The 27905-nt window shown below is 41.0% G+C and overlaps 1 protein-coding gene across 1 annotated transcript; it reads right to left on the reverse strand.

Moving 5' to 3' along the window:
* Positions 1–12921: 12921 nt before the first annotated feature.
* Positions 12922–27516, reverse strand: abcc12 (ATP-binding cassette, sub-family C (CFTR/MRP), member 12). Its single transcript, XM_070906660.1, has 30 exons — positions 27466–27516; positions 27071–27219; positions 26759–26905; positions 26378–26525; positions 25821–26057; positions 25467–25640; positions 24802–24949; positions 23033–23181; positions 22631–22738; positions 22194–22424; positions 22041–22112; positions 21715–21839; positions 20858–20930; positions 19627–19830; positions 19165–19299; positions 18789–18885; positions 18514–18564; positions 17707–17799; positions 17487–17590; positions 16028–16207; positions 15599–15825; positions 15270–15407; positions 14947–15136; positions 14749–14838; positions 14425–14614; positions 13981–14140; positions 13796–13874; positions 13570–13683; positions 13117–13281; positions 12922–13032 (listed from the first exon to the last, which is right to left on the reverse strand). The coding sequence occupies exons 1-30, from the start codon at positions 27514–27516 to the stop codon at positions 12922–12924; spliced, it is 4140 nt and encodes a 1379-aa protein (XP_070762761.1).
* Positions 27517–27905: the final 389 nt, after the last annotated feature.

Raw genomic sequence — 27905 nt, forward strand, 5'->3', positions numbered from 1 at the left:
CCAAAGTTGCATAATGCACTTCTGAACATTGAGTAAATATTCTGTTAAGGACTGGACTGATGGGAGCTCACTGAAGCTTATTTCAATTAACTCAAATTGTGGTTTTATGACATCAAAAATCTACAGTTAGTTATAGTAGTGATTATTAGTCATAGTCGGCCCCAGGCGAAGGGAAAGGACGTTGCCCAAGTACAGCCAGAAATATAAAAAATTAAATTGTTTTGCTGTTGGATGATAGACACTTTGGTTGGACTTGGAGCTGTTGCGAGAAATTTAAGAAAGGAACGCGTGATTTCATAAAGACTTGTCAGATATTACCTGAAAGCGTTTGGTATGACCCCTGGCAGGAGGAGGAGCTCCTCTTCAACCTCAAACTTGGAAGACGGATACAGGGACGATATTACAGACAGAAATTCCTCCTCTAGCCCTGAGATTCTGAAAGAAAACAACAAAAAAGTTTTAGATTGATTTCTTACTTTTTTATTTTCAAGTAAAATAGAAAAAGTGGCAGGTGAAATATTAAATTTAAATTGTTAACATCTGCTTTAGTTGGCAACGGAGGAATGTGATGCTTCAGTTCTGTTATTCTGGAGATTAAATGAGAGCAGTAATTCACCTCTTAAGCACTTCTCCCATTGAGAAAAGAGTGATTTTCTCCTCAAAAGGGTCAACACACATAGACACACGTGTGCACACAACTGTTGTCTGTAATGAATGAACCATCAGTGAAAATACAAGAGCCATTCTTTCAAAACATATATGATGTCTGTATAATCACATTAAATAGAAGAGAGATATTCCAGGTGGGTTGTAGAAACTTTAACATTAAGATTTAGGTACAGTAGACAGAGCGAGCCTGTGCTGTTCCATAATCACATCAGTATGGATGTTAGCATCAGCACAGACAGGTAACACACACACAACAAGCCTCCACAGTAAGAGGAGTCAGCTAAACCTCTCTTGTGTGTGATACAGCATGTCATTGGTTTAGCCAAGCATCGCCACAGCGAATCAAAGTGGATAAGAAATGCATTAGTCCACACAGGAGCAGCCTGCATTAGCTTGGGCCCGCTAAAGCAGGCCACGTAATTGACTAGAAAAAAACTAAGTCAGTCAGTCAGTCAGTCATGAAGGACCTCAAAATAGCCCCTCAACAAAATACACACACACACACACACAGTGCAGTCTCTATTTCCTCAGCGTGTGGTGCAAAAAGAGAAGCCTGTCCTTCAGAAGTGTTGCTATTTCTGTTTACCACAAGGCCCCAAATATTCTATCATTAGGGAAACTAGGAGGGAAAGGAAATACCACTGGGGAACACATGGACTCCATACAGCCGCACAAAGGAACCTAACTGACAAGGAGGTTAAGACTGTCATGTTACTTGAAGCAGGTTTTATTTCCACAATATCCATGTGACCATTTACATAAAAGTGATATTTTCTCACTTCTTGTAAGAAATCATCAGCTTTTTCTACTCTCTATCACTAACTGATTGGACACTTGTCCAACCTATATCAAATTCACCATGGTTTTTACATCTACAGTTATAAACACCCAACATTTGTTGTACCAATGTGAAAGTGCTTGAACATGCAGTACCACTGATAGCAACTACAAATAGCTGTTTGCCGATTGTATTTAGAAAGCTCCTTCTTTAAAGCTTTTCAACCACACAGATGGCGACCAAGCTGCCATGCAAGGTGCTGGACTCTATCAGGAGCAACTTAGGGTTCAGTGTCTTACTCAACGACACTTCGACATGACGGGGTTTTTGCATGGTGGACATCAAGACTGGCACAAATACCTTGGTTGGATGGCCCTTGTAATAACATCTCCAACACCGACCTTTCTGTTAGCATCCAGGTTTCACAATGCTACATAGATGTTGACCTTTCTGAGTTCTGATGTTGTCTGGATTTTTACTCCCCAATTCTCTTAATCTGTGATGTCTGAATTTTCTCACTCTCACTCCAGTTTATATACCTTGCACAAATGAAGCTACACCTAGATCAACCTCCAACCAGCATGACAGTAACTGACATGAATCTCTTGCGTCACTGAAGTAATATGCTAAACTTGAGAGTGATTTCTGTCCTATCAGTGACCACAGTGCCAAAAAACAAAACGGACACACTCACCAGCAACAAAAGGGTATGCGTCAGATCTATACTCATGCAATCACATTTTCCCCGCAAAAATACCAAGTGCATTTGATTAAATGGGCAGGGGTCCCAGAAATGTTTCCTGCCAGATTACATTAGGACACTGAAGTTTTGATTGTCATTCTCATGAAACAATCTCAAATATCCAGCCAACCATTGTAGAGTATGATAACCCATTTTTGGAGAGTGTCCTGTTTCATTCTGGCAAATAGAACAAAATGTCTAGTTATGCATGTTTAAAATACTTTCTACTATGTTGTCCACATGTTTTTTACAAAGATGCGCCACATACATTACTGTAATGTTTTCAACTGATGCAGAGATGACCGAGGGTTGGGTCCCTTTGTGTCACGTCCTTCTGTGAACAGGCTGACTTAACTATCAAGGGAAGTTGGAAGTTATGTTCCTTTAAATGTAAACACCTGAAACATACATCTTAATCAGATTTACAGTAATCAGAACAGTATGTGCATGTACCCATTGTGCACAAAATTGTGCAATGAACAACAGTGAGACGCTGAAACGCACAGTAACATACAGTGTGTTATGTACCTTAGAGAATTGACAGTACTGACCATGAAAAGTCCTAATTTGATCAAGTTTTCAAGAGTTTAATGGATTTACTCTATAAAGTTATCCAGATAATTTGATAATCCTGCATCAGAAGACAGGACCCTGAATTAATATTTGCTCAAGGGGCTTAAAAGCGAGACATTTCAGCCATTAGCTGAAATATGTTATGAAGCATGTCCTCCAGCAACAATATCCATTACTCAGCAACTGCAATGCCTATAGGTGCATTGAAACGTATTGGTGACACCTCCTAAGTATTAAAGGGAGATATTTGTTTTAAACCTGCAATAAAAATGTTTTCGGCCACTTGGGGACAGCAGAAACAAGCTAAAAAGATGACATTAACATATTATCACCCTTTAAGTTGATATGGTTAATGTGTTAGCAAACAGTTGCCTATTTACACACACATGCAACATTAGCATTCATTTGAAGTTGTGTTTTGGGCTTCCTGATGAATGTAAGTCCTATATTCGCTCTCCTTTTAGCTCCATTTTTGGTTTCCACAAGGCACAGCATTGCTTTGAGCTAAATGCTAATGTCAGAATGCTAAAATGTTGACATCAACAGTGTTAAGTTCATTATAGAAATCCAGTCTCCTTAATGCCATTCACAGGAACTGAACTAAATTCTAAAAGAAGAGAAACATCAACATATTACATTGTACTGCAACAAAAGCATATCTGCTCCAATCGAGACAGTATCCAGGATATCTAAGCCTAGTAAGAGATAACTGACTGGAGATGGGACACTTCTTTCATCCCATATGCTCCCTGTGGTCTCAGCAGTCTGACAGGGTTACAGTGTAACCATGACCTGATTACCTGTCCCCTGAAGCCTGTAATCACTAAAGCCAGCAGACAGGCACTGTCAGTCTGCTGACAGAGAGGATAATTGAAGGTGATGCTACATGCTGCTAGCTCTGCTAATGAAATATGAAAACAAAGAGCAGGGACAAGGCGACAGGGCACCAAAGAGGCCTGAACTCCAGAGCAGGACATTTTCTCTCTATTCACCAGCCACTTTTCATTTCACCTGCCAATCAGACATTTAAAATATTGGTCTATGTGGGATAATGATCTGCTGATCAGACTCCATTAAAAGCCTACACAATAGCCATTTTAGCGACTCATTGTTTCCATAGACGTTCCCATCAAGTCTCAGGTTTTCCTACACACTTACTACTCATGTACATCAAAAACAAAAGGGTGTAATGTTAGTTTAGTATTAACCCTGCATCAGTGATATAACCCATACCTTTCTGAAGGGACTTTTTTTAAAACTCGGATTTAAGTTTATCGGCTAACTGCGACAGGCTGAGACACCTGTCATACAACAGCACAATGCCCGAAAACAAACTTCTCTTTGAACATGTTATGTTCTTAACAATTTAATATTGAGACCAGCAACTTGTGAGCTGAGAGCTGTGAGGCTCAGAAGAAGCGTAATTCAAGGAAGAAAGGCCAAGAAATGATTATGGTGAATAAAAAAAGCAATTCATTCAAAAACTAGATATCGACTTTTTGAAAATTTCCCCAAGCCCTGCCAAGGTGAGCAAGTTAGACCATCTTCATGCTGCCTTTAAATACAGCTCTGTGACAGAGGGAGATGCTCTGTGGGTGCTTGCGTGAACCCATGAATTTGTTGAATTATACATGGAGGATAACATTCAGAAATGCTAAAATTATATTAGCCTTGAGGCACAAAGTGTATTGGAGCCTCTGCTTACCCACCCATCAGTTGGTCAAGTCCCCACCCCAACGCTTATCACTTATCTTAATGAGTTGTCTAGATGAGCTGTCTGCTTTACGAACAAACATTTCTAAAGCCACAACGGACACTTGCAAAACAACCACAGCCAGGCTAAAATAAAGTGTGTTTCTGAACATTGACTTTTTGCCAATTTGCAATGCGAATTAGTCTTGAACCTCTCTGTTAATTTTTGATTTCCAAGGGAAGTTATCAACGGGCGCGACGTGGTGCTGAGCAATAGAAAAAAGTAAACAGACTACAGAGATGAGCTGTGATGGTTTAGAGAAAAACAGAGAAAACATACCATCCAGGACGCGATAGCAGATTCAACAGAACGCTCCACATCAGCAGAAGCCATCTTGATTGTTTACAAAAATGCCTCAATGGCGCTCTTCTGTCAGTCATCATATCAAACCTGGCCCATATTAAATAAATGGTGGTGATTCGCCCGACCTGGGCCAGGTCGGCTGGAAATCTGTCTGAACGGGAGGGGGACCAGACAAATCTGCCAAAGCAAATAAAAAATGACCTTGCAGTTTGGTTCCCAGGCGATAATTTCCCTGCACCTGCCAGAAAGATCCAAATATCGTTTAAAAGGGCCAATTTCGAGCAAATGCCAGATATTTAGGAATGTAAACACAGACTTATAAAGTATCCTTATTCATTTGTTACTGTGAAGAAATTCAAAAGCATTTTTCATCTTGAAATATTTTTCTCCAGTCAGCCATGTTTCTTCATCGTTCCCCATTTTGGTACTGTCACAATCACAAATGTGACATTCAATAATTCATGTCTTTCTACAATTCTGAAACATACAGTATATAAATATAAAAATCAGCAGCAGTTTTGAATTTGTTCAAAATGGTGATGAATTTCGGTGAACCTCCTTTTCCAATCACTTCATGATATTGTTCCAATATTTCTTACATGACATATCTAGAGTTAAGAGTGAGTATTTTTAATGCATTGACAATGCATAAATACATCTAAGGTAAATGGTAAGCATTCCCTGCTGAATATATTGCTATTGAGTTTTACAGCTACCGTTGCACTTGGTCGGGTGGCTCATGTTAGCTCATGTTGGCTAGCGTTAGTTAGACAGTTCTGTGTAACTGATGTTACTTAGGCAGTTTGCTGATTTTAAGTCTTGTCTACCTTTACCCTGGTCACAGAGATGTTTTTATTTATTTTATTACAAGTGTAAAGTAAACACATTACTTCATCAGAAGACATGTTGTGTTCTCTGTACCTAATGCTTGACTTTTCTGTCACTTATCACACATTATTCTGCATATTCACATTTATTCCTGTGATTCATCAAATCATTTCTTCTTTCTCTTAGAAACCACACTGATATACATTAATGTAACTTCAACAAATACTGTGTTTTAAAAAATGAACTACGCAAATTAAGGTTTCGAACTCAAAACTTGTGGTAATAGGCACATTAAGGCACACTGTAGGTTCACATTTTATCAAGGCTATTTAAAGAAATACTCACATACTCATGTACTTTAAAAGTATTATTGGTCACTGCAATTGGTCCTCCTGTCAATACTGGTCACAGAAGATCCCTTCTTAAGCTATGGAAGAGATGGGGGACAAATCCACAGTCTGTACAAAAACAAATTCAAAGGTTTGGCTGAAGAGAATATGAGGCTTCTGCAGTCTGATTTAGACAAATCATGAGGGTATCTTCAAAGTTACAGTCTTTTAGTACAAAATTCCTGCTTTATGTTACTGTCCCTCTGCTGTGGCTCAGCAAGCAAACACTATACATGGAAGCACAAAGACGGAATTTTGCACTAAAAAAGCTGTAACCTAACTGGTTAACTGGAAGACAACCACCTGATTTGTCTAACTCTGACTGCTGGTGCCTCATGTTAGCTTTGGCTGAACTTATCAATGTATTTTTTTACACACTGCGAGGGCTGTGAATTTTGTCATGTGCACTGATAGGGATCTCTCTTTGTGGCCAGTATGGACAACAGGAACAGTTTCAGCACCAAATTTTCACGCTACTATTTAAAAACAAATGTGACATCAGCTCTGACCAAACAAACTGCTGGCATTAACAAAAAGATTGTAAAAAATTGTAGTCACTACAACTACAACTCCCCCCACAGACCCCCTCACATTGTCTGTGGCGTTGAATACATTGCAAGACATGAAGATGACAGATATTTTGTAATACAGTGTTGTTTCTAAAACGTTAAACTCACATGCCTGCAGCACACTGTGTGTTCGGCTGTGTGACATTAACTCAAGTTTTAGTGGTCCAACAGTTAAGACTGCAGCTGCCTGAATGTGTGTATTGCTATGGAGTAGTAGTAAGTATCTCAAGGAGAACTGGTGAAACTAGCTAACCGGCTAAAAACAGCTAGTGGGTTGTGTTTTTTTTTTACAGCGTCGCAGTAACGTTACATTGTACGTACAGTAACAGTTCCACGTACTGTACACTCACATGCCACTCAGTAACAAAATCACAACAAAAACAAATGGCCGCCATTAAAGGGTTACTGAATATACAATTATAGCATTATGTTCGCTTGTTTAGGAAACATACTAACGGACCAAGTTACAGCGTGTTAACAAGAATATCGCAACATTATATGAAGTGTAACGTTAGTGGCTGCCCTCCCTCCGTCCCAGTCTCCACAGCAGAGGAGACGGACAGTTAACAGACTTTCTCGCACATAAACACGGATGAGTTTGCTCCACTTACCCCTCTGCCCTCCTGGTGCTTCTGTGAATGCGGATAGTTTTCTATCAAAGTGTCTCCCGGTGGACACACAAACACAAACACACACACACACACACACAGATCCTCGTCCGCTACATTTAGTAAACTGACAAACTCTGAGCAGCGCGAGGTCTAGCTCCTCCCACCGGAGTGCGTGCGCGGCTATGCCTGCGCGCGCGTTTGGATCATCCTACGTACAGTATGGGTATTATTATGGGTGTGTATTATAGACTGTGTATATACAGTCACACTGAATCTATACAGTCTATGGAGTGTACATAATGTGTATGCATGCATGTGTGTTTTTATGTGTTATTGCCAGTAAGCCATTGTCAGTTAGTGTGTAAATATTACTTTACCTGTATGTTTTAAATGTGTCTCTAATAAGAATACGTGTATCCATTCTAAAATGTAATAAAGACAGTATTAACCTGGGATCATCACATTAAAAAGTGTTGATGCCAGACTTGCAGCAAATACAGCACAGCATGTCAACCCAAACACGAGAACCAGCAATATAACTGATCCATTGATATCTTATTTAGCCAGAAGGAAGAAGAAGAAAGCTTGTGACTGAAAGGCCACATGTTCAAGTTTCTGAAGCAGCTAAAAAGATCAGCTGGAAGCGGTCAATGCCGTGTCGCCCTCCTCCCTCAACAACAACAACAACACTGCTGATGAAGCTCTGAGCAAGTCACAAACAGCACCACTGTTTGTGATTTTCATAGATTGTCTTTCAAGATTCTGGTAATGTGTGAAGTATAAATTCACCAAGGCTTCACGGTAAAACCACATGCCATTTTTGTGCTGTCAGTCATTGATGAGTTGGTGTTATGTCTGAGCACCGTATGTCATATTGGAGTAAATCTAATAAAAGGCAACTTTTTTTCTTTTTTTTTTTTGTTTTACATTGGACTGCTCTAGGGCACTGTCGTGGGACTTTCAGGAAACAGAAGACTGGCAGCAAGGGAGTTGTTCTTGTGGTTTATTCACGTCTGCAGACGGACGGCCCCGACAGCAACTCATTCGCTCCTGCCCGGCTGACCGTCCTGCATCTCAGAGTGGTCTGCTTTTACACAGCATGTACAGCAGGGAATGTGAACACTCGTAAGACATGTATCACTCTCTTTGACAATTCTAACCTTGTAGGAAACAAAGCCACAATAAAAGGTAATTCCAGACAACTGATAACACACCGTTAAGAAAACATAAAGAAAGCTATAGTCCTTTAGTTAGGATCAAAGGGCAAAAAGACAAATGTCTGTGACCATAAATGAACTCTTCAGGGTAGAAAAGGCATGTGTTGTATTTTCCCACTACAGGCACAAAGAACCCGTCCGTCATGTAACCTTGCCTTCTTTACCCACTGATTTGGGTAAAGAGTAAGCTCATCTGAGGAAGTCTGTTGAGAGCCTGGACCTGATTGGCTGGACAGAGAACACAACCTGGAGCCCACACACAAGAGTGTTGAGCACTCTAAAATGAGACACTTGCCATTTCAAAGAAAAGCATCCAATCTCACAAAAACATGTAATCAAAGTGCAATTTATGATCCTACTTTGCTACCAGAGTAGTCAAGGTTTTTCTTTATTCCTCTCTTATCTCTGGAATATTGAGCTTTTTTTTTCAAAATATAAACACCATGTATAACAAATAATACACACTTTCTATTCTTGTGCAGGTTTTCAGCAAATGTTTAAAAGGTTGCATTGTTTTATAGATTGTTGCTGACTATTTGGAGGTGTCAATGAGGATAAATCTGGCATAGTTATTGGGTGAAATGTTTATTATGGAGAGAAACTCCAATGAAAGAACTTCAAACAGAGCATTTCTTTTCCAAAGGATTGAAAATCATTACCAGCCAAACGACAAAGGACTGTAAAGCAAAGAGGGAGCTTTTCCCTCTGCATGGTTTCACGTGTGAATCACAACCTTTGCAGCAAATTAGGTTTTGCAATTGGAGACTGATGTGTTCTCACAATATTACTTTTAAAGGTAGCATAGGGTAGCAATCCCACTCAGTGGTTAAGTAATGGTTTACTGCAGCGCAAGGCTTATTCTCAATTCCCTTAACCTTGATAGCAAACAGTTTTTTTCTCTGAAATCAGGAAATGTGTCGTAATATTCCACATCGTTTGATTATCACCAACTTATTATAAGAGATGTCCACAGCCTCAGTACTTTCTGTGCCATTTTGAAATACTATGTTTTTGTAAAATGTAAATCACACTGGAATTGTCTTTTAAACTAAAATACCAACCTCATACATACATTTTGTAGTTATTAAATCAACAGAGAAAATGTACTTCATCTTTGTAGCAAAAGGCTACTTTTAGAATTCCATGTGTAAAATGAAATACACCTTTCAAGCATTTACACTGACATAGCACATACTGTACATAATTTTTGAGTGTGTATACGTGTATATGTATATCTATAACTTTATATATTGTTTTATTTTACGTTGTTCTATTCAAATTGAAATATTTGTATATACAGTTCTCTTTGTGTGTAGCATGAAGGGGCTACAACTTACATTTCATTGTGAAACCCTGTGTCGTAAAATGACAATGAATGAACTTTGATACCTTGATTTCTTTGAGAGAATGCAATATCTTTCCTCTGTGTCCAGGGGGGATATATCCCAATTAAAAAGAAAAGTAATAAATTAACCCAGATTACTTAAAGAATGGTGCTAAATGGTGATTGCATTTTGAAACTAAACCCTTCCAATAAACACATTTCAAGTAGTCATTCCACCATTGGGCTGTCAGGAGGGAAAATAAAAAAACTCTGGTGCCATCATGTGTCCTTGAGTCAGACGACAGCTGAAGCACTGAAAACAGCAGGTCGACGGAATCACTGGGAGATCCGTTACAGAGGTGGATTAAACCATTAATCATGATAGTTTCACTCATTTTATTGCCTATTTCAAAGACGAGAATGCCATTTTCTGGCAATTAAATCACATAGTGAAGCTCAGTATTGTGTTCTACGAGTTTTGGTGTGTGTTTGATTCCCCCTACAGGCTGGTAGCAGAGTGAAGGATAAACAGGGAATTGTGTCATTTCCAGTTTGGTTTGACTTATACGTTATAACGTGATAACTTATATTGTTATAACGTGAAACTCAAGTTTGAAGGAGGTAACGGTCTGTGGAGAACAGATAAATTGAGGAGTATAGCTCATTTACAAGTTCTGCTTCATGTTTTGTGTTGAGACATGGCGAGATTCATCTCTCATTGATCAGCTGGAGGGGCACAGAAGTTATACAATAAGTTATCACATTATAACACGAAACATTTCACTTTTTAACAAGATAGATAGTATATTGTTATAACAAGAAAAGTTTCTTGTTATAACATGATAAGTTTGTATGTCGTAATAACTTGAAAAACATCTAGTCATAACATAATCTTTTCACGTTATAACACTTCCATAGAAAAGATATTTAGGTCATGCTGTGCTGTAAGGAGTTAAAATGTTTGGCCAAAGGTGGTTCTCAATCCTCTGGTGAATTTTAGATGTATAGTTTCAGTTTGATTAGATTATCTGATGGCCTTCTAACAGAGGCAAGAAAAAACATGTGAAAATGAGTGGCTTGGTCCTGCTTGCAATGGTCACAAATAGGCAAATAACGCTATAAATAATTGTGACGCTCTTTCTTCAACATACAGCTGGGGTTCATCTGAAATCCGTCCTGCTTCGTTTCTGTTGAATACTTGGTTGTAAACATTGCCCCGTCGGTCCCCCTCCATGGTTAACGGGTGCCCTGCAGCTAAAAGTTATTGTGTGTTTGCATCAGCTGAAGTGACCTTCATGCATGTTGTTAATCAATGTTAAAATCTGTGTAAACGCTCAAAACTAAACAATAAACTAAAATATAAGGCAAGTTATTTTTCCCCTTCTTCCTAAATTGGGTTACTATGCAACAAGAGACAGGCTTGAGTGTGAAGTGCTCATCAGATTAGCTCTTAACATGCTTTTTCTTTAAAGTGAGTCATCCCTTTATACCTTCATGTGTAAAGATTATATAGCTCAATACGTATATTGTGCATCCCCATCATTTTTATCCTGAGTGGAAGGTGAGGGGATGGAGAGTGGAGAGATAAAGGAGGGATTGAAAGAGCAGGCTGGGGACGAGACCTCAGCACTAAAACACAACAACCACAGCTGAAAGGAATGTCAGGCCTTAACAGGATTTCACGGCATCATAACACACTGGCTGGATTTGATGCCCACATGTGTGAAATTCTCTTTTAAAAAGAGCCACAACTGTAGGAGCAAACTTCCTCTTTGAGCTGATCCTCCAGAAAATTCACTGATTTAGCAAAAAAATATAGAGCATTAGCCATTCAATTAGTATTTCCGAATGGTTTCACTGAAGTGGATAGAGGGTGGTGGGTCAATTGGTAAAAAAAAACACCCAAAACTGTTAATGCAAATCAGGCAGCCCTATAGCCAATAAAAATAAGCAATGGCCAATACTAAGCTCTATTACATAAAAAAAAGCTAATAATGTGATTGAATATTTGACTAACACTTTTTAAATGCAATTATGGGAGATGACAAGGAAAAATAAAATGTGTAACTGACCACAGCAAACAGCACACATTTACAAATTTCCATCATTTATTACCACTCTTTGTGTCAGCAGCAACATTGTCTACACGTGAGTTTGTGTTACATGAGTTATATTTTCTATACAGTTCTTTAATATGATGAAATGCTATAGTTATTTCAAAACATATTGAATATATAGTGCATATTCATACAGCAGATTGACTTCACATGTAGAGGTTTGCAACGTGGCAGCAAACAAAGACATAAAAAAGTAAATAAATAATATAATTTAAATATACATGACAGCTCATATCCACTCATATGAAAAACCTATGAAAGATCACCATCCATGTATCTGTGTCAGTAGACAGCAGAGATAAATACATCACTATTTATACAGTTTATCTTGTCTTTTCTTGCATTAACATTAAACCACATTTCTGCTGCTCAGTTACACCTGATAAAAGCCCACCGGTCCAGATTACAATATGAGACCATATTGTGTAAAAGAAAGAAGAAGAAGAGGACGTAGCCACTGTGACATCACCCATTGGTTTGTGGAATATCATTTCGAAGCCTCGAGTTTGCCATTTTGGCCGTTGCCATCTTGTTTTTTTGGAACCAGAAGTGATCATATTTGGACGAGAGGGTGGAGCTGGGGGTCTGGGAACCTGAAGACAATATGTACGTCTACCTATAACGGCAACCTGACTGCACCTGGCTCCTGGCTACGCCGTGCAAAGTCGCCGTGGCAGTGAGCATTAAAGCATACCCTGCTTTAATGTCTATTTTACTCTAAATGGGACCATAATTTACTAAATGAACATCATGCAGTATTGAAGAAGACTTGAAACTAATTATTGAGACCATAAACTCATTAGGAAAATGTTTACTGAGGTAATAAATCAAGTGAGACATAAGGTAATTTACCCATAGACTTTTATACAATCTGACTTCTTTTTGCAACCCATGGAGTCGCCCCCTGCTGGCCATTAGAAAGAATGCATGTTTAAGGCACTTCTGCATTGGCTTCACTGTTCAGACCCGGAGATTGGTGCTTGTATGAGAATACTGATTAGGATATGGTTGTGTAAATGAGAAACTATTATAACGCTGTGCAGCGGTGTCACGGGGCCTCTCTGGTTCCAGTGTTCACAGTGTTAGCAGCAGTCAGGAGTGAGGAGAACAGCGAGTCTGGTCTTTGCTTCAGCACATCTGGATGTTCTAACTCTGCCACCTGTCAGACAGAACACTTGCTGTAAGTCTAGGTTTAGGATCACACAAAACTTTATCTTTGTGTGTTTGTGTCTGTGTCTTTTACCTCTCCGTTGTCCATGACCAGAATACGATCTGCTTGCATCACAGTGTTGATACGATGGGCGATGGTGAGCATGGTGCAGTCGCGGAAGGCTTCTTTGATGGTGGTCTGGATCAGGGCATCTGTCTCGGCATCGATGGACGCTGTTGCCTCATCCAAAAGAATGATCTGTTGGACAACAGGTGGGACAGTTAGGGTAGACAGAGAGCTTGGCTGGAAAGAGGGAGAGTTAGGATGGTATTGGGTAGAGAGGGTTTGGGTGGAAATTAGGTGCAACTGCAAAGATATGTGATGATATGATGAATGAGTAAAGGATGGTGGAATAATTAATATGAAAACAAATATGAATAGAGAAATCACAAGCAGTTCCTTGATTTGAGTGGTGCTGCAACACATAGATATGTGGCAGTAGTAATCAATGTGTGGAAAGATGATGAGGCGGATACGTGTACAAACCTTGGAGTTGCGGAGTAGTGCTCTAGCCATACATATCAGTTGTCTTTCTCCTATAGAAAAGTTCTCACCATTCTCAAGCACCTGTGCCTGGAGTTTCATCTCCAGTCTGGAGATCTGAGTAAACAAAACAATACTCACAGCACTACTTTTACTACTGCTATTACCAGTGATCAAAGGCTATGACCACGCACTGTGATGAAAACGTTAATGTGGTGTGCTAACTTACTGAGTCCTTCATGTAGGTCTTCTCCAGTGCCGCCCAGATCTCCTTATCGGTGTAATTACTGAAGGGGTCAAGGTTGTACCTGTTGGCAAACACGCATCGCCACAGCCAGTGACTACTGTGAGAACACAGTATGTGCTTGTGTGTTAACATGAAGTTCTGTGGAGTTAGGGGTTAGCAAAGGCTACCTGACTGTGCCAATAAAAAGCACCGGGTCCTGGGGGATGATAGACAATCTGCTGCGCAGATCCTGCAGACCAATGGCCATAATGTCCACTCCATCTATCAGGATGGTTCCTGCTGCCGGCTCCACCAGTCTGAACAGAGCCACGCCTAAAGAGGACTTCCCTACACACACAAAGCATAGGGTAGAGTAGCTGAATATTGCACTACAACTGTTGTCACAATATGTCAGAGCTACGTAAAATTGAGTGTGTATTTAGGACTGTTCAGGTTTCAAGTCTATGATAATTAGTTGGTTATATATACCTTTTATTTTAACGTTTATTCAGTCAATCAAACAGTCATTTTAATATGTCTAGATGAAATTTAATTACATTTTCTGAATTGCCAATTTACACCACACTCAAAAACTAAATTATGGGAAATATTTACTGGAGTCAGGGTCTTACCAGAGCCTGTCCTCCCCACAATGCCCAGCTTCTCTCCAGCTCGGATTTGGAAATCGAGCCCATTCAGGACAACAGGTGTATTCCTTCTGTATCTCATCTTATAGCCCTGGAAGGTGATGGCTCCGCTCTTTGGCCAGTCCTCTGGGACTTGAGCCTCCTTTATGTGTCTGGGGGCCTCAGACTTACAATCCTGTACACAATAAATAACAGCTATTTTGAGGGTAGGAGGGTGTCAGATGATAATTAAGTGCATAGTGGAAGCCTGTGGGCACTTTGGTAAAAATTTAATAAGTCATTTAATGGACAGTCTCAAGAGAGTCTGACCGTGATGTACTCCTGCAGCCGCTCCACCGAGTTGAACCTCGCCTCCACCTCCGTCGACTGCCTCACTACGTACTGCAGCATGCCTGTCAACTGGACAACACGTCAACACAGACTGTTAACACACATGTTGCAGTTACTTACACTGTGTCTTTACACAAATAAACCAAATGTTTTCATTCACTTGCTGTCCAAATGTACCTGTATGGTGTAGGACATGGCCAGGCCCTTCAGAGCCGGACTGATGATGTTGTCACTGCTGAGCACTACAAACAGAGCCACCAACAAGGCCATGTTCACAGCCAAGAAGTCCAGCCAGAAGGAGAGCCAACGTGTCCCAGAGTGAAACAGTAAATAGTGGTTAGAGTTGATGTCATTCAGGGACTTGAACCTACAACATGACAAAGGACAGGCCAGGGTTTGTGAACATACTGCTTTTCTCCAAGGATCAATAAAACAGCCTTACAGAACCGGATCAGAGACACTGGGATGAAAACATCAGTTAAGGAACTCTGGTGTCTCACAGCTTTATGTGGCTGTCTCTTATGTTGTAGGCATGGATGGTGCTGAGGCCCTGCAGGGTGGAGGTGGTGAGGGAGATGCAGGGAGAGCGACTGATGTTCTCCATCCTCTTCATCTGACGGATACTCCTCTGGAAGATGCTGCAGAGAAATCACGATTGATATTCAGCAGACCTTAAACAATTTCAATGAAAATCTAAATCCTGCAAATGACAGGAATGCTACTAAAATCACTACCATTAGGAACGATATCAGATTGCGAATGGCTACGATCCCATATTTTCACACAGTCCCCGTAGAAATCAATTTAGACTTGACTGGTATTAACTCACAAGAGAATGAGGGTGAACAAAACTCCCATAACAACCACAGCTACCAGCAGGGGGGGGAAGACAGCCGAGATGATGATAATGGTGAAGGTGACCATCAGACAAAACTGCAGGAAAGGGTCCATGTGGAGGGGAAGCACAGTGTCCACCTCCTCTTGATCTTTGGAGAAGCGGTTGAGAATGCGGCCTGTTGGCGTCGTGTCGAAGAAACTCATGGGACTGGCGATAATCTGAGAAAGGTAAACAAAATAAATCTTCATCAGCATGCATGTTACTGTGGCCTCTACCAGGCCTGAAAGAAGTCATCCCTTTTAAACAGCAGATTTCTGAAATGATCACGCTTTAATTTATGATAAGTAAACAGGGATATCTACGATTGAAATTGTAAAGTTTGAATGTTTGATGGTGTATATGTCAGCCATTCCACAGTACATTCTTGAACATGGTGTCGTGGAGTTTGCAGGCAGCCCTCAAGGTGACCCAGGTGTAGACGAAGCATTTGATGATGGCAAGTATCACCATGACGAGCACCATTGCGCCATAAATAATTTGGTAGAAGTGCAGGTCTGGGTTCTCTGAGATGTTGCCATGGGTTGAGGTCTCATTAAATGACTGGCCCAAAAAAAAAAAAAGATATTAGTGGAGACCAGGGCCAGAGAGAGAATTCATCAACACATTTTTTTCATCAACAAGATCATCACTGATTGGTGATTGATCACTGTTGTGGTTTACAGTGTAAGTCAATGTATGACAGCTGTGTTTAATGATAATGGCCAACTTCTGTGCTATTAGAGGATTCTGCAAGAACAAAACTATGGAGAGAGACAAGTCTGTTTATTGTTTTTTCCATATTGTAGTGACTGGCATTTAAATCCAAACTTAAACAGAGATGTGGAAACATACATATATGTGTAGTTACTGTGGAAGTGAACACTAGTTAAAATAAACACAATAAAAAAGGCTGAGAAGAGTCAAATGTCTGATTTCGATCCACGGCAGTTTAGAACAACAGGGAACAAACATGACACGAGGTTCTCTTCAGGTGTTCACTAACAATAAAAGTCACCATCTCATACTGTTATGGTCAGATGACAATGTTGTGTGGCCTGCCAGCGGTGCTATTTGGGAATTTCCTTGCAGAGGGCCGACAGGCAGACATGGACAGTAGAGGCCAATGTTCATGGGACAGAGATCTCTGGATCTGTGATCTTAGGGCTGTAAACTGACTTCCTGACTCCCTCCGCAGGAATCATTTGGATGGTGTCTGATTTTGCATCACATAACTGCCTGTGTTCACTCAACCATGTGTCTTTTCTCACAGACCACCATTATTTCTTAGTTCTTTAGCATCAACTGTTTCAATAGGGACTGGGGAGGTTAATCCCACACACCAGGATCAACTGTGTCGTGTTATATATAAATAAAGTTGAGCTGGGAATTAAATAAAGGTACAATGTAAGAACAGGAAGAGTTTATATCTGTCCTGGCTGCTGTGCAAAAGTTATTCATGATTTGAGCCACACCCGTTCTCTAGTCTGTTCTCTAAAAGCACACCACCTCCATCGCCGCCAACACATACAAAATTGGTGTGTTTCAGTAGAAAACATGGACAGTGAAATAATGTGAGAAAGAAGAGAATTTGCAGAGCTGTAGGATCGTCAGTTTTGGAAAAGATTGAGTAACAGAGAATGCGTGACCACAGCTTTTGGCTACTCTCGGACTGCCTGCTAGAGCATATAAGAATCTTTATTGTTTCCAGCAGTGGGAATACACACACTCACGGAGAACACATCCACATTTCAATCAGGGCTGCTTATGAATAAATATAAAATTCTGTGTGTGTGCGTGTACGTGTGTGTGTGAGAGAGAGAGAGAGAGAGGTGGTTCTCACCCCATCACCCTCCCCCAGCCAGTAGCTGAGCCACCAGTTGCTGAAGGCTGTGGATCCAATCATCAGGACGATGTTCAGGATGGTGAGGAAGGTGATGAAGTAGCCTGCAGCAACACAGCCACACCGAACAACTATCAACCACGTTGTGCATGTGTGAATTATGCATTATTGCATAAAATGATGACAATACATGTGTGTTTGTGTGTGTGCTGCATCAGACCTCCAGCTGCCTTGCAGTATTGCTGGTAGACTCTCCAGGAGAGGGCACCTTCTGTGGAGGACTCCTGACTGACCAGCTGATCACCGCCAGCAGCTGAAGGGGAAGAGAAGGAATTTATAAAATCATAGCACCATTAAAGTGACCTCCATTTGCAGCAGCCTTTGTCCTGACTCAGTGTATCGTGTTTCCATAAAACAAGAATATAGAAAAGTATAGGTTTAAATGTACACTAGCGTCACTGAAGATCCAATAACCCAGACACTCGCTACATTCACAACAGTGTAAATGCAATGTGTCCCGACTTCACATAACGACAGGAGAATCATAATTGTTATATTTGTACAGACACTAGGATGATGAAACAAGATATCTGTGTGGATTTAAATATAAATGTTTATATTTAAAATATATGGTTAAGGATATGATGGTTTAAATAAACTTCGAGCTGGGTTATGCTCAAAAGCAAATAGTCTATACAACGTGACGGAAGGCAAGTGTTCATAGCTGTACAGAACTATTTGAGAGAGAAGAACAAACGCTGCCTACTTTCTCACCTCCACACACCAGGCCAAACCCATTGTTGGAAAGGTGTGTGTGTCTGGGTGGGAGGGGTTTTTGGAGCTGTTCAACACTCCAACAAGCACTTCTGTTGGAGCAGCTGGAGCCCCTTAACTTGCGTGCCCTTTGTGTTTTAGGTTCCTGCCTTAAAATGGAACCATGGATCCTCCTTGCAGAGGCTGGATATGTTACAGCTGAACTGGCTGCACCAACACCAGCATTACAATTTATTGAGTTTTGTAGACTTACGTTTTTGGTCAGCTGTCGTTCCATCATCCTTTTCATCCGACATGTCAAATACTGAAAGGAAGCACAGAGTATATATGACACAATAAATTCTCATCATCTCTCTACTACAGACTCTAATAAAGGCATAAAAAGTTTGTTGCCTAACTGTACTGAACTCTGGCCTTATTTTCATTCATTTCGAATTCTCTACTAATGAATTGAGGCATCACAAATGATCCCATTGAATCTATTCTGGATCATTACACTAACAAACATTTACTTCCTGGTTTCCATACCTGGGTTCACTATCCCGCTGTCAGCGCCATCTCTAAGCTCAACCTCCTTCAGCTGGGCAGCGTCTTGGGGGGACACTTGATCCTCCTCTGTCTGAGTCTATAAACGGTGAGCGAAAACCATGTGACATTGGTGTGTACAAAGTTGAAAATAACTTACTGTCACCTTAAAGTAGATGATGAACCTTTGTTATAACTTTGTTAACTTTCCCCTTGTTTCACAGACATTTTCTTTATTGTTTTTGAGCTAGTAAAACAATAAAGAACAGGTGAAGCACTACAGCAATAAGATAAGACATGAGATGAGAACAGCAGAACTGCAGTTGATCTGAGGTTTGTACTGTAATGTAGGTTTTTTTTATTTTATTTTTTTTTTTACATTGGACTGTTCCATCTGGTAGTTGCTGATGAGCTGAGTGTAGCGTCCGTTAGCCACCATCAGGGCCTGGTGGCTTCCAGCCTCCCGCACCTCGCCGTCCTCGAGGACCAAAATGTCATCACAGAACTCCAGATACTGACAGACACAAGCGAGGACAACCATGTCAACAAAACCGTTCCGGCAATGTGGGCATGCCAGTTATAGCATGTGACTTATAATAGTGCTCACAATTCATGATTAAGATAATACTAGTGGCAGCTATCAGACACCTCTTCCTGGCGTGTTATGCACTACTATTTACTAGGAAGGTATAGATCTTCTATTCTAATATTATTTTCTAAATATGTGTGCTATGTGTACTGTGAATGTTAAAATGTACACGTTTGCAAAGCGTTGTGTTTAATAATGAGCTATTAAGGATTCACTATCTGCTAAAGTATGAAACTGCATCTGTCTTCCCACCTGGAGCTGGTGCGTGACCAGTATGATGGATTTCCCCTGGAGCTCCTTCTTAATGCATTCTTCAAAAATGTGTTTCCCCACATGGGCGTCAACAGCAGACAGCGGGTCGTCGAGGAGGAAGATGTCCTTGTTGGAGTAGATGGCTCTGGCCAAGCTGATCCTCTGCTTCTGCCCCCCTGACAGATTCAGCCCTCGCTCTCCGATCTGCCAACAAGACAGCAGAAAGCTGCAGAAAACACCGGCCACAGGGTCTGGTACATCCTGAAATCCACCTTTCACTTTTACTAATTTACAACAATGTAGAATAAATCAAGAACACAATCTTTGCAGAAAAAAAGAGGGGGCAAGTGCAAAACAAAACTGACAGTGAAGACAGCTTTGAATAAACCCAGAAAGATTTGGTTATGCCAAATTCAAACAGTCTACATCAATAGGCCTGGTATTCAACTTGTAATGAATTCACTTTGACTCGATGATCGTTCTGTCTCCCTGAACATCTAGTTTTATATTCACTTTGTTGCAATAGAAAATGAAATGCTATCCAAAATCTTGGCATCAAAGCCTAACCCTAACTGTAATACCAAAGAAAGAGAAGCTAAATTAATCATTGTTTTGTTAAGTTTGTTTTTTTTTTTGGCTGGATTGCATGAGCGACTCTTGATCAGTGATATGGATGCAATTAGCTTGAACATTGGGTCATTTGGTTGGAGATCTGTGGACAGAATACAATGCCAACTCTTGAAGCTTTAATTGAGGATACTTGTTAAAGAACTGTGAAAAGAACTCATCCTTCTAACTATTACTACTAACATTTTAACATCAATTTAAAGTGATATCCATGTTCAGGACATGAGGCTAATGAGTTGTGAGCCCAGAGGCATGTGACCTTGTAAAACTATAACTTGTGCATGTGTTTTTTTTATTACTCATCAAATGGCTGCTGGAAGATACTAACATCACACCTACAGACAAACACTATATCAGGCAGCATTTGGTGGTCATTATCCAGCCAGGGGAAAAGGTTAGTAAAGCTTCTGAATTGTGACGACTCTCGAGTAAAATGGTTAAATCCAAAAAACGATGGGTGTTTTCTGTCAAAACCAACTGCATTTTAGAACGCATGCTTCGATGAACCAAATTACAGTATTAAAAGTAGTATTATCTTAGCATTAAAAGTTCCACTACACTTTTAATACTAAGACCAAGAAATTATTAAAAAGAGAGCTACTACCTCAGTTTGATCACCATGAGGGAGGATTTCCAGGTCGGCTCTGAGGCTACAGACATTCACAACTCTGTCATATCTGTGGAGTGAGACAATGAATTAAATGCCTGAAAGTCAGGGGACAGCCAAGTGCAGTGTATTCAACAGAGCCATTTTGAAGACATGACTTCTGAAATGAATTAAATGGGATGTACCATTTAGGAAAAATGATACACGAAGAGATCAAAAAACACGATTCTGTCTTCAGAAAATGTAAGATTTTGCACGCAGTGTCTTATGAATCTCAGTATATTTAATACTAACACATACAGTAATCATAGGCAGTAGTTACTATTGTTTCTACGTACTTATTTCATTTAGCAACAATCCCTTTATTTTAAGCACTGTATTAGTTTAATACTATGCACATTAACAATGCTTTAAATTGGTTTGCTTGGACAGACTGTCCCTGGCAAACTTGCCACCTAGACACAGACAATGCACATGGAAGAGAGTCAACAAGGAAACACAAGGCTCAGAAATGCATCATTTCTGTATGAAGTTTGGGGGGAAAAAACACTGTCAGGGTCAAGTGTGTGTGTTAAGGTTTCCTGCAGTATGCGAACGACGTGACTCATCAAAACAGTGTGCACAGGTCAGCAGTATCGCTTCTTGCCATTTCTGGCAGCACGGAGTGGCTTTACAATGATGATCCTGTCAGATAACGGTGGTGACCTCTGTTCTTGTTTGACTACCTTACCAGATGTGAACTCCTAGAGATAAGAGGGACTTTCTCCCAGTTAAACGTTTGTCACGTGATTCAAAGGTCACACTTATCTGCAGTTACTTATAGAATTTGTGACAGTAATTTAAGTGGGTTTTACTTGGCCTGGTCAAAAGATTCCCCCATCAGGATGTTTTCTTGGAGAGTTCCATGGAATATCCAAGCCTGCTGGGAAACGTAGGCAAATGTCCCATCAGCTGTGAGGGAGCCCTGCAGAAGGTGCATCTGAAATATAAAAAATGAGAAGACCGCCGTGAGAAAAGCTGGAGGTTACATAGCATCAGTTAAATCTGGTAAGGGGCATCACAGAGAGGCGGAGAATAAAATGGCGAAAATTAACAGCCAATAAAAAATGCCAAACATGATGTCAGACTTGCAGAGATGCTAAAAGAGAATAAAGGACAAAAAGACAAAGGAGGAGCCAACCTGTTCCAAAATGCCGGAGATCAGTGATGTCTTTCCACTCCCCACGTTCCCACAGACCCCAAGCAGGTTGCCCTTCAGGAAATAACAGTAATACCAGTATAAGTTTACCTTAACCCAATCTAGTTAACTTCATTTATCAGCAGTAAAGCACACCTTAGGCAGTGTGAAGGAGATATTTCTCAGGGTCGGCAAGGTTTTAGACTCCCCGTTCTTGGCCACCTCGTCCACTTGGTGTCCCTCCACCCCGTTGGCTGAGCTGGGTGGGGGGTCTGGCTGGCTTTCTGGTTTGGTCCAGGAAAGTGTAGCGTTCTTCATGACAATGGCCGAGTCGCTGTCCTTCCTCTGCATCAGGTAGGGCTCGGGATTCTGGATCAGCAATATTTTCTGAAACAGCCACACACATTTGCATTTAATGTTTTTAAAATTGGGATTTGAATTGCACATGAGCTCCACAAACACAGCGATACATACGACGAAAGCTGGCATTTAAAGTTGGAGTCACAAACCCTGAACACACACACACACACACACACACACACAGAAAGAGGAAAATGCTTCAGATTGCTAGAAAAACGAAGAGAAGAGTTTACCCTCAGTCGTGTAATTGACACAACAGCCTCAGCCAAGGCCTTCACAGACAGGGGTAGTAGAGCCAGGCAGAACCTCATGGAGTTGAAGATTGCAATGGTGGTAAAGGCCTGGTAATAACAAAGAATGATGCTCACACCATACAACACTGACAGGGTAATATATTGGTTTTAAATGGACAACCATGTCTGTAGCCTGTTCTGGTTCCGTGCGAGTACAAACAAACATGAAAAAAATGCATTTATCATGAATAACTGGCGACAAAAGTGAAAGATAGTTGTAATGGGACAGACCAATTACAGACTTCTCTCTATGTCGTTTTTTCAATACACTGCTATTAACCACTAAAATCACACAGTGGGCAAGTTGGCAAAAGGTTGTTGTGCTGTATGTGGTATACTCACGTCAGGCGTGTTGAGCCTTAAGCCCAACAGAGTGTGTACAATGAAGGTGAGAACGGTGGCCAGGGTGGGGATGATGCTGGTGATGCTAGTATTGGCATTCTGGACGTAACTGACCTTCTGCAACTCTTTCTTCTCATTTTCCCTTAAGGCTATAAGAGAGATAACATCACATTTGGAGAAGAGTTTTTTTTTTTTACCTTTACTTCTCCTGGTACATTTGCTGAACTCCCAACTTTTTTCAGATCCATCCTGCTGCCCATTGCAATCACATTACAGCACCTACAAGACTCTATTTTCACTATGGAGATTAGATTTTATTTAGAATAAAATCATATATCATTTCTCTTGAAAGCATTTAAATGGAGGTAAAGAAAAGTTGTACATTTGTGGCCTTGGCAGTGGCCTCAAAAAACAAACAAAAGGAACAAATAACAAATGTTCCTGAAAAGTAAACAGAGAAGTCAGCTATGAAACTAGATGCCAAGAAGCACATTGTTGCAATGGAAGCAAGGGAAGGAATGGAAGGAATGGGTGGAAGCAAGAGCACACCAGAGCTCAGCCCTTGATACACTATATTGCCAAAAGTATTCACTCACCCATCCAAATAATTGAAATCAGGTGTTCCAATCACTTCCATGGCCACAGGCGTATAAAATCATGCACCAAGGCATGCAGACTGTTTCTACAAACATTTGTGAAAGAATGGGTCGCTCTCAGGAGCTCAGTGAATTCCAGCGTGGTACTGTGATAGGATGCCACCTGTGCAACTCAGCCACGAAGTGGTAGGCCACGTAAAATGACGAATCGTGCTTCACCATCTGGCGATCTGATGGACGAGTCTGGGTTTGGCGGTTGCCAGGAGAACGGTACTTGTCTGACTGCATTGTGCCAAGTGTAAAGTTTGGTGGAGGGGGGATTATGGTGTGGGGTTGTTTTCCAGGAGCTGGGCTTGGCCCCTTAGTTCCAGTGAAAGGAACTCTGAATGCTTCAGCATACCAAGAGATTTTGGACAATTCCATGCTCCCAACTTTGTGGGAACAGTTTGGGGATAGCTCCTTCCTGTTCCAACATGACTGTGCACCAGTGCACAAAGCAAGGTCCATAAAGACATGGATGAGAGAGTTTGGTGTGGATGAACTTGACTGGCCTGCACAGAGTCCTGACCTCAACCCGATAGAACACCTTTGGGATGAATTAGAGCGGAGACTGAGAGCCAGGCCTGCTCGTCCAACATCAGTGTGTGACCTCACAAATGCGCTTCTGGAAGAATGGTCAGAAATTCCCATAAACTCACTCCTAAACCTTGTGGAAAGCCTTCCCAGAAGAGTTGAAGCTGTTATAGCTGCAAAGGGTGGACCGACGTCATATTAAACCCTATGGATTAAGAATGGGATGTCACTTAAGTTCATATGCGAGTCAAGGCAGGTGAGCCAATACTTTTGGCAATATAGTGTACTTGTGTTGCATCTACTGTATATAGGGAGACCATTCTATGTGTGCGAGGTGGCGTGGAAGGTAGAGAGTGTGGTGGCAGCTGCAGCCTCGTTTCCAGACTCTAGTGCCTCGAGCAGCATGGCTATGCTCACTGAAGCCATTTTGCATCAAAAACTAATAAAATAACTCTAACTCCAAACTCTAAAATGCCAATTTCCACCATCTTCAGATTCCTGTACAGGTGTGCACGTTTTCCCTTCAACTTTGCCCAACATTTGGACCATAAAACATGGAAAGTGATGCCGCTGATATTTGATACACAAGTAACATCTTACCTGCGATCTTCTCCTCAAAGGAATCTTCCCAGGCGTACATCTTGATGAGTTTGATGCTGTTGAGAATCTCATTCATCGTGCGAACACGTCTGTCAGTTATCAACATGGCTTTCCATCTGAGTCTGTGAATGACCTTGGCTAAGAAAAACTGAAAGCAGAAAAAAAACAACATCAATATTAGTGACAATGGAAAACAAGCAGCGAAAGAGCAAAAACAGTTACTTCAGGGTCGTACTTGTGGCTGAATTAGTCAAGGACGATACCCCACAAGTAACATGGAAAGCATTAAATATTTGCCTAAAAGCTCATTAAACTGCAGAAAAACAAGGGGAGGCATAGAGGATTGATAACCACAAACTCTGTCATAAACACAGTAAAACAGCTGTGTCATATGTCGGAAATTAGACAAAGTCATTGCCTTTAAATACCATTTGAATTGGTCAGTGTTGGTCAGGACAACAGTGAGCAAAGACTAGTCGGAAATGAATTCAGAACCTTAATTATATAACATGGAGAAAAATATACATATGTACATATTCATGGCAATATCCCTTTTCAGCTCTGATTGTGATGTGGCCCTTGTAAAATCTAAAACCCTTTATTTCACGCTGCTTATGAAGATACGTCTATTTATGAGCTATGCGTGCAGTTTCTAATGTACAGACCTGTATGGGGGCAAAGATGATGTAGGTGAAGACTCCAGTCAGTGCGGTGTAGCCCAGGATGTAGCAGGCGTAGATGATACACACAATAAAGAGCACTGGCATGGACAGTATGAAGCTCCCGAACAATGCTGCCTCAAACATCCTGTGGCCATCGTTGGTCAAAACATTAATCATCTGGACAGGAGAGGGAGGGAGAACCTGATATTTATGGTATATAAAGGGTCTATCAAGAATATATTTTCTTTACACTACTTTCTACTTCCCACCAAGAGTAAGAACATAGTAACAAACCTCCTTTCCAAGAGAAATGTAGGCACTCTACATTAAATAAGCATTATGTAACCCTGTCTTTACCTCTCCTATTGAAATGCCGCTGTGCACCCGCAGAGAGATGACTTTCTGAAAGGCCACTGAAGAGAAGGCCCCCTTCAGCCTGACGGCAGTGCGCAGGTTGATCGCCCACAGCAGAGATATGAAGAAGGCTTTGGAGAACTCTGAGGTGAACAAAGCGAAGGCCAGACCAATACCGTGGGACACTGAGGACTTCCCCGGGTCATTGGCGTAGTTCAGGATCTCATAGACCAGAACAGCCTGATAGGACAGAGAGGTTTTGTAACACTTGCAAGGAGCATTGAACATTAAATAGCATTTAAACAGCATTTAATAGCATTGTTGTTGTTGTTGTTGTTGTTGTTGTTGTTGTTAAGGTCATTGGGTGCTTGCAAGATAAAGTAAAGTACTTGTAGTAAAGTAATTTTTACTACATTTACTTCAGTAAAAGATCAGAATTCTTCTTCCATCACATTTTCAATGAACAATTTTCAACACAAACAAACACTGACGGACTTCAGAGAAGGCCGTTGGAGCCGGTCAGTAGAGGACGCACTGCTTATTAATTCAAATAAAATTACCGGGCCCATAAACGCTGCCACCATAGCAAGGACACCGGTAGCGACGGACACAATCATCCTGGTTCTTTGAAAGCGAAGGAACACCCGAACCAGAGAGGCCTTTTCCAGGCCCACCCTCGCCACCTCTTCCTCCCAGAGTCTGTGGAGCCTGCACAACACACACAGTCACAGTCAGAGCTGTCAGGCTCATTAATTCATTACTAAAGCAATACCGTGATCTTCGCAGTTTCCTTGCATTTTCACTATTCATTTTCCTGATATGAATTTCAGCAACTAAGCATGTCATGTCAATAAGTACACTGCTCTGTAATTGCATTACATGACAGTAGAGAAATGTGGAGAGGCGGACGCCTCCGTGGATCAGCGAGAAGAGTGTCACACCTTTCCCCGCTAGTGTCGGCTGCATCCAAAGGAGACAGGTTGAGAGAGCTCATGTCCAGCTTATTCCTGAACATGGCCCACATCATGGGGGTCATCCAGGCAAAGGTTGTAAAGGACAGGAAACCTGCATTGTCCAGAGGGTGTGTCCTAGACATGGAAACATCACCCAGTATAAGCTCTGCAATGAGTGAACTACGTAGTAGCCACAGCCAAGAGAACGGGCCAGTATTTATCTGTAAACCTTAAAGTTTTTCATCAAATGATATTTAAGTGCTTCAAAAATAGACAAAGTATGTTATCAACGACACTCACTGTGCTGAGGACCACCGGAAGGGTTTGAGGGTGTGAAGGCTCTGGTGGTATTTTCTGAATAGGGAAGGGTTTGCCATTTGGCTGTTGTCCACATCAGTGTGTTCTGGGCTGGAGACCTCAGATCCAGTTCTCCATCGAAAACCATCTGCCTTAAGAGTCATAAATACAAAGTGACAGAGTGAGAGAATCAGACAGAAAAGGCAGAGTTAACCAGAGTAAGAAACAGAGAAGGTAAGGTTCAACATTCCAAGAGTCCACAAAAAAGTGGATCAAACACACATGCAACAAAAACACAGGATGCAGGAGAAACAATAGGAGAGGAAAAGATCTCAGGCAGTGAAAGCAGCAACATGTGGAGAGGTCTGGAGAATTCTGGTGTTTTGTTCTGTACTTACAGTAGAGACTCCCTGTGTGACGTTCTTCTCCAAAGAATAGTTGGTCTTCATTTTGTCCTGTTCGACAGACAGCAAGTGTGCAAAGTCACCATTTTACCACTCAACAAGATTAATTAAAGTACAAACATTGCTTGTAGCCTAATTTAGAAGATACTAACAGTATGTAACACATGTAAACAACAGTAGGATAATTGTGTTTGAAGCTGCATTACACATTACAACACGTCATTCATGACACAAGCTGCCCCGAGCGTTCATGCTGGATGAATGATGATGAACAACATGCCAAAATGCAGTGTTAATGAATCATAGGAGACCTCCTCCTCTCACCTCCACTCGTACCGTGTCAAAGTTCCTACATCCAAATGAAACTCAAATTCATGAGGAGCAGTACTTTACAACCTTACAGGTAATGTATTATGAGGATATGTTTAACAATA

This window comes from Enoplosus armatus, chromosome 1 (genome assembly GCF_043641665.1).
Source record: "Enoplosus armatus isolate fEnoArm2 chromosome 1, fEnoArm2.hap1, whole genome shotgun sequence".
In the NCBI taxonomy this organism is placed as follows: Eukaryota; Metazoa; Chordata; class Actinopteri; order Centrarchiformes; family Enoplosidae; genus Enoplosus; species Enoplosus armatus.

Coding starts and splice junctions, on each gene's coding strand:
- abcc12 (XM_070906660.1), bottom strand. CDS start 27,516: ATGAAGACCAACTATTCTTTGGAGAAGAACGTCACACAGGGAGTCTCT. Junction 27,220..27,465: donor TCACACAGGGAGTCTCTACT/GTAAGTACAGAA, acceptor ATGACTCTTAAG/GCAGATGGTTTTCGATGGAG. Junction 26,906..27,070: donor TTCCGGTGGTCCTCAGCACA/GTGAGTGTCGTT, acceptor TTCCATGTCTAG/GACACACCCTCTGGACAATG.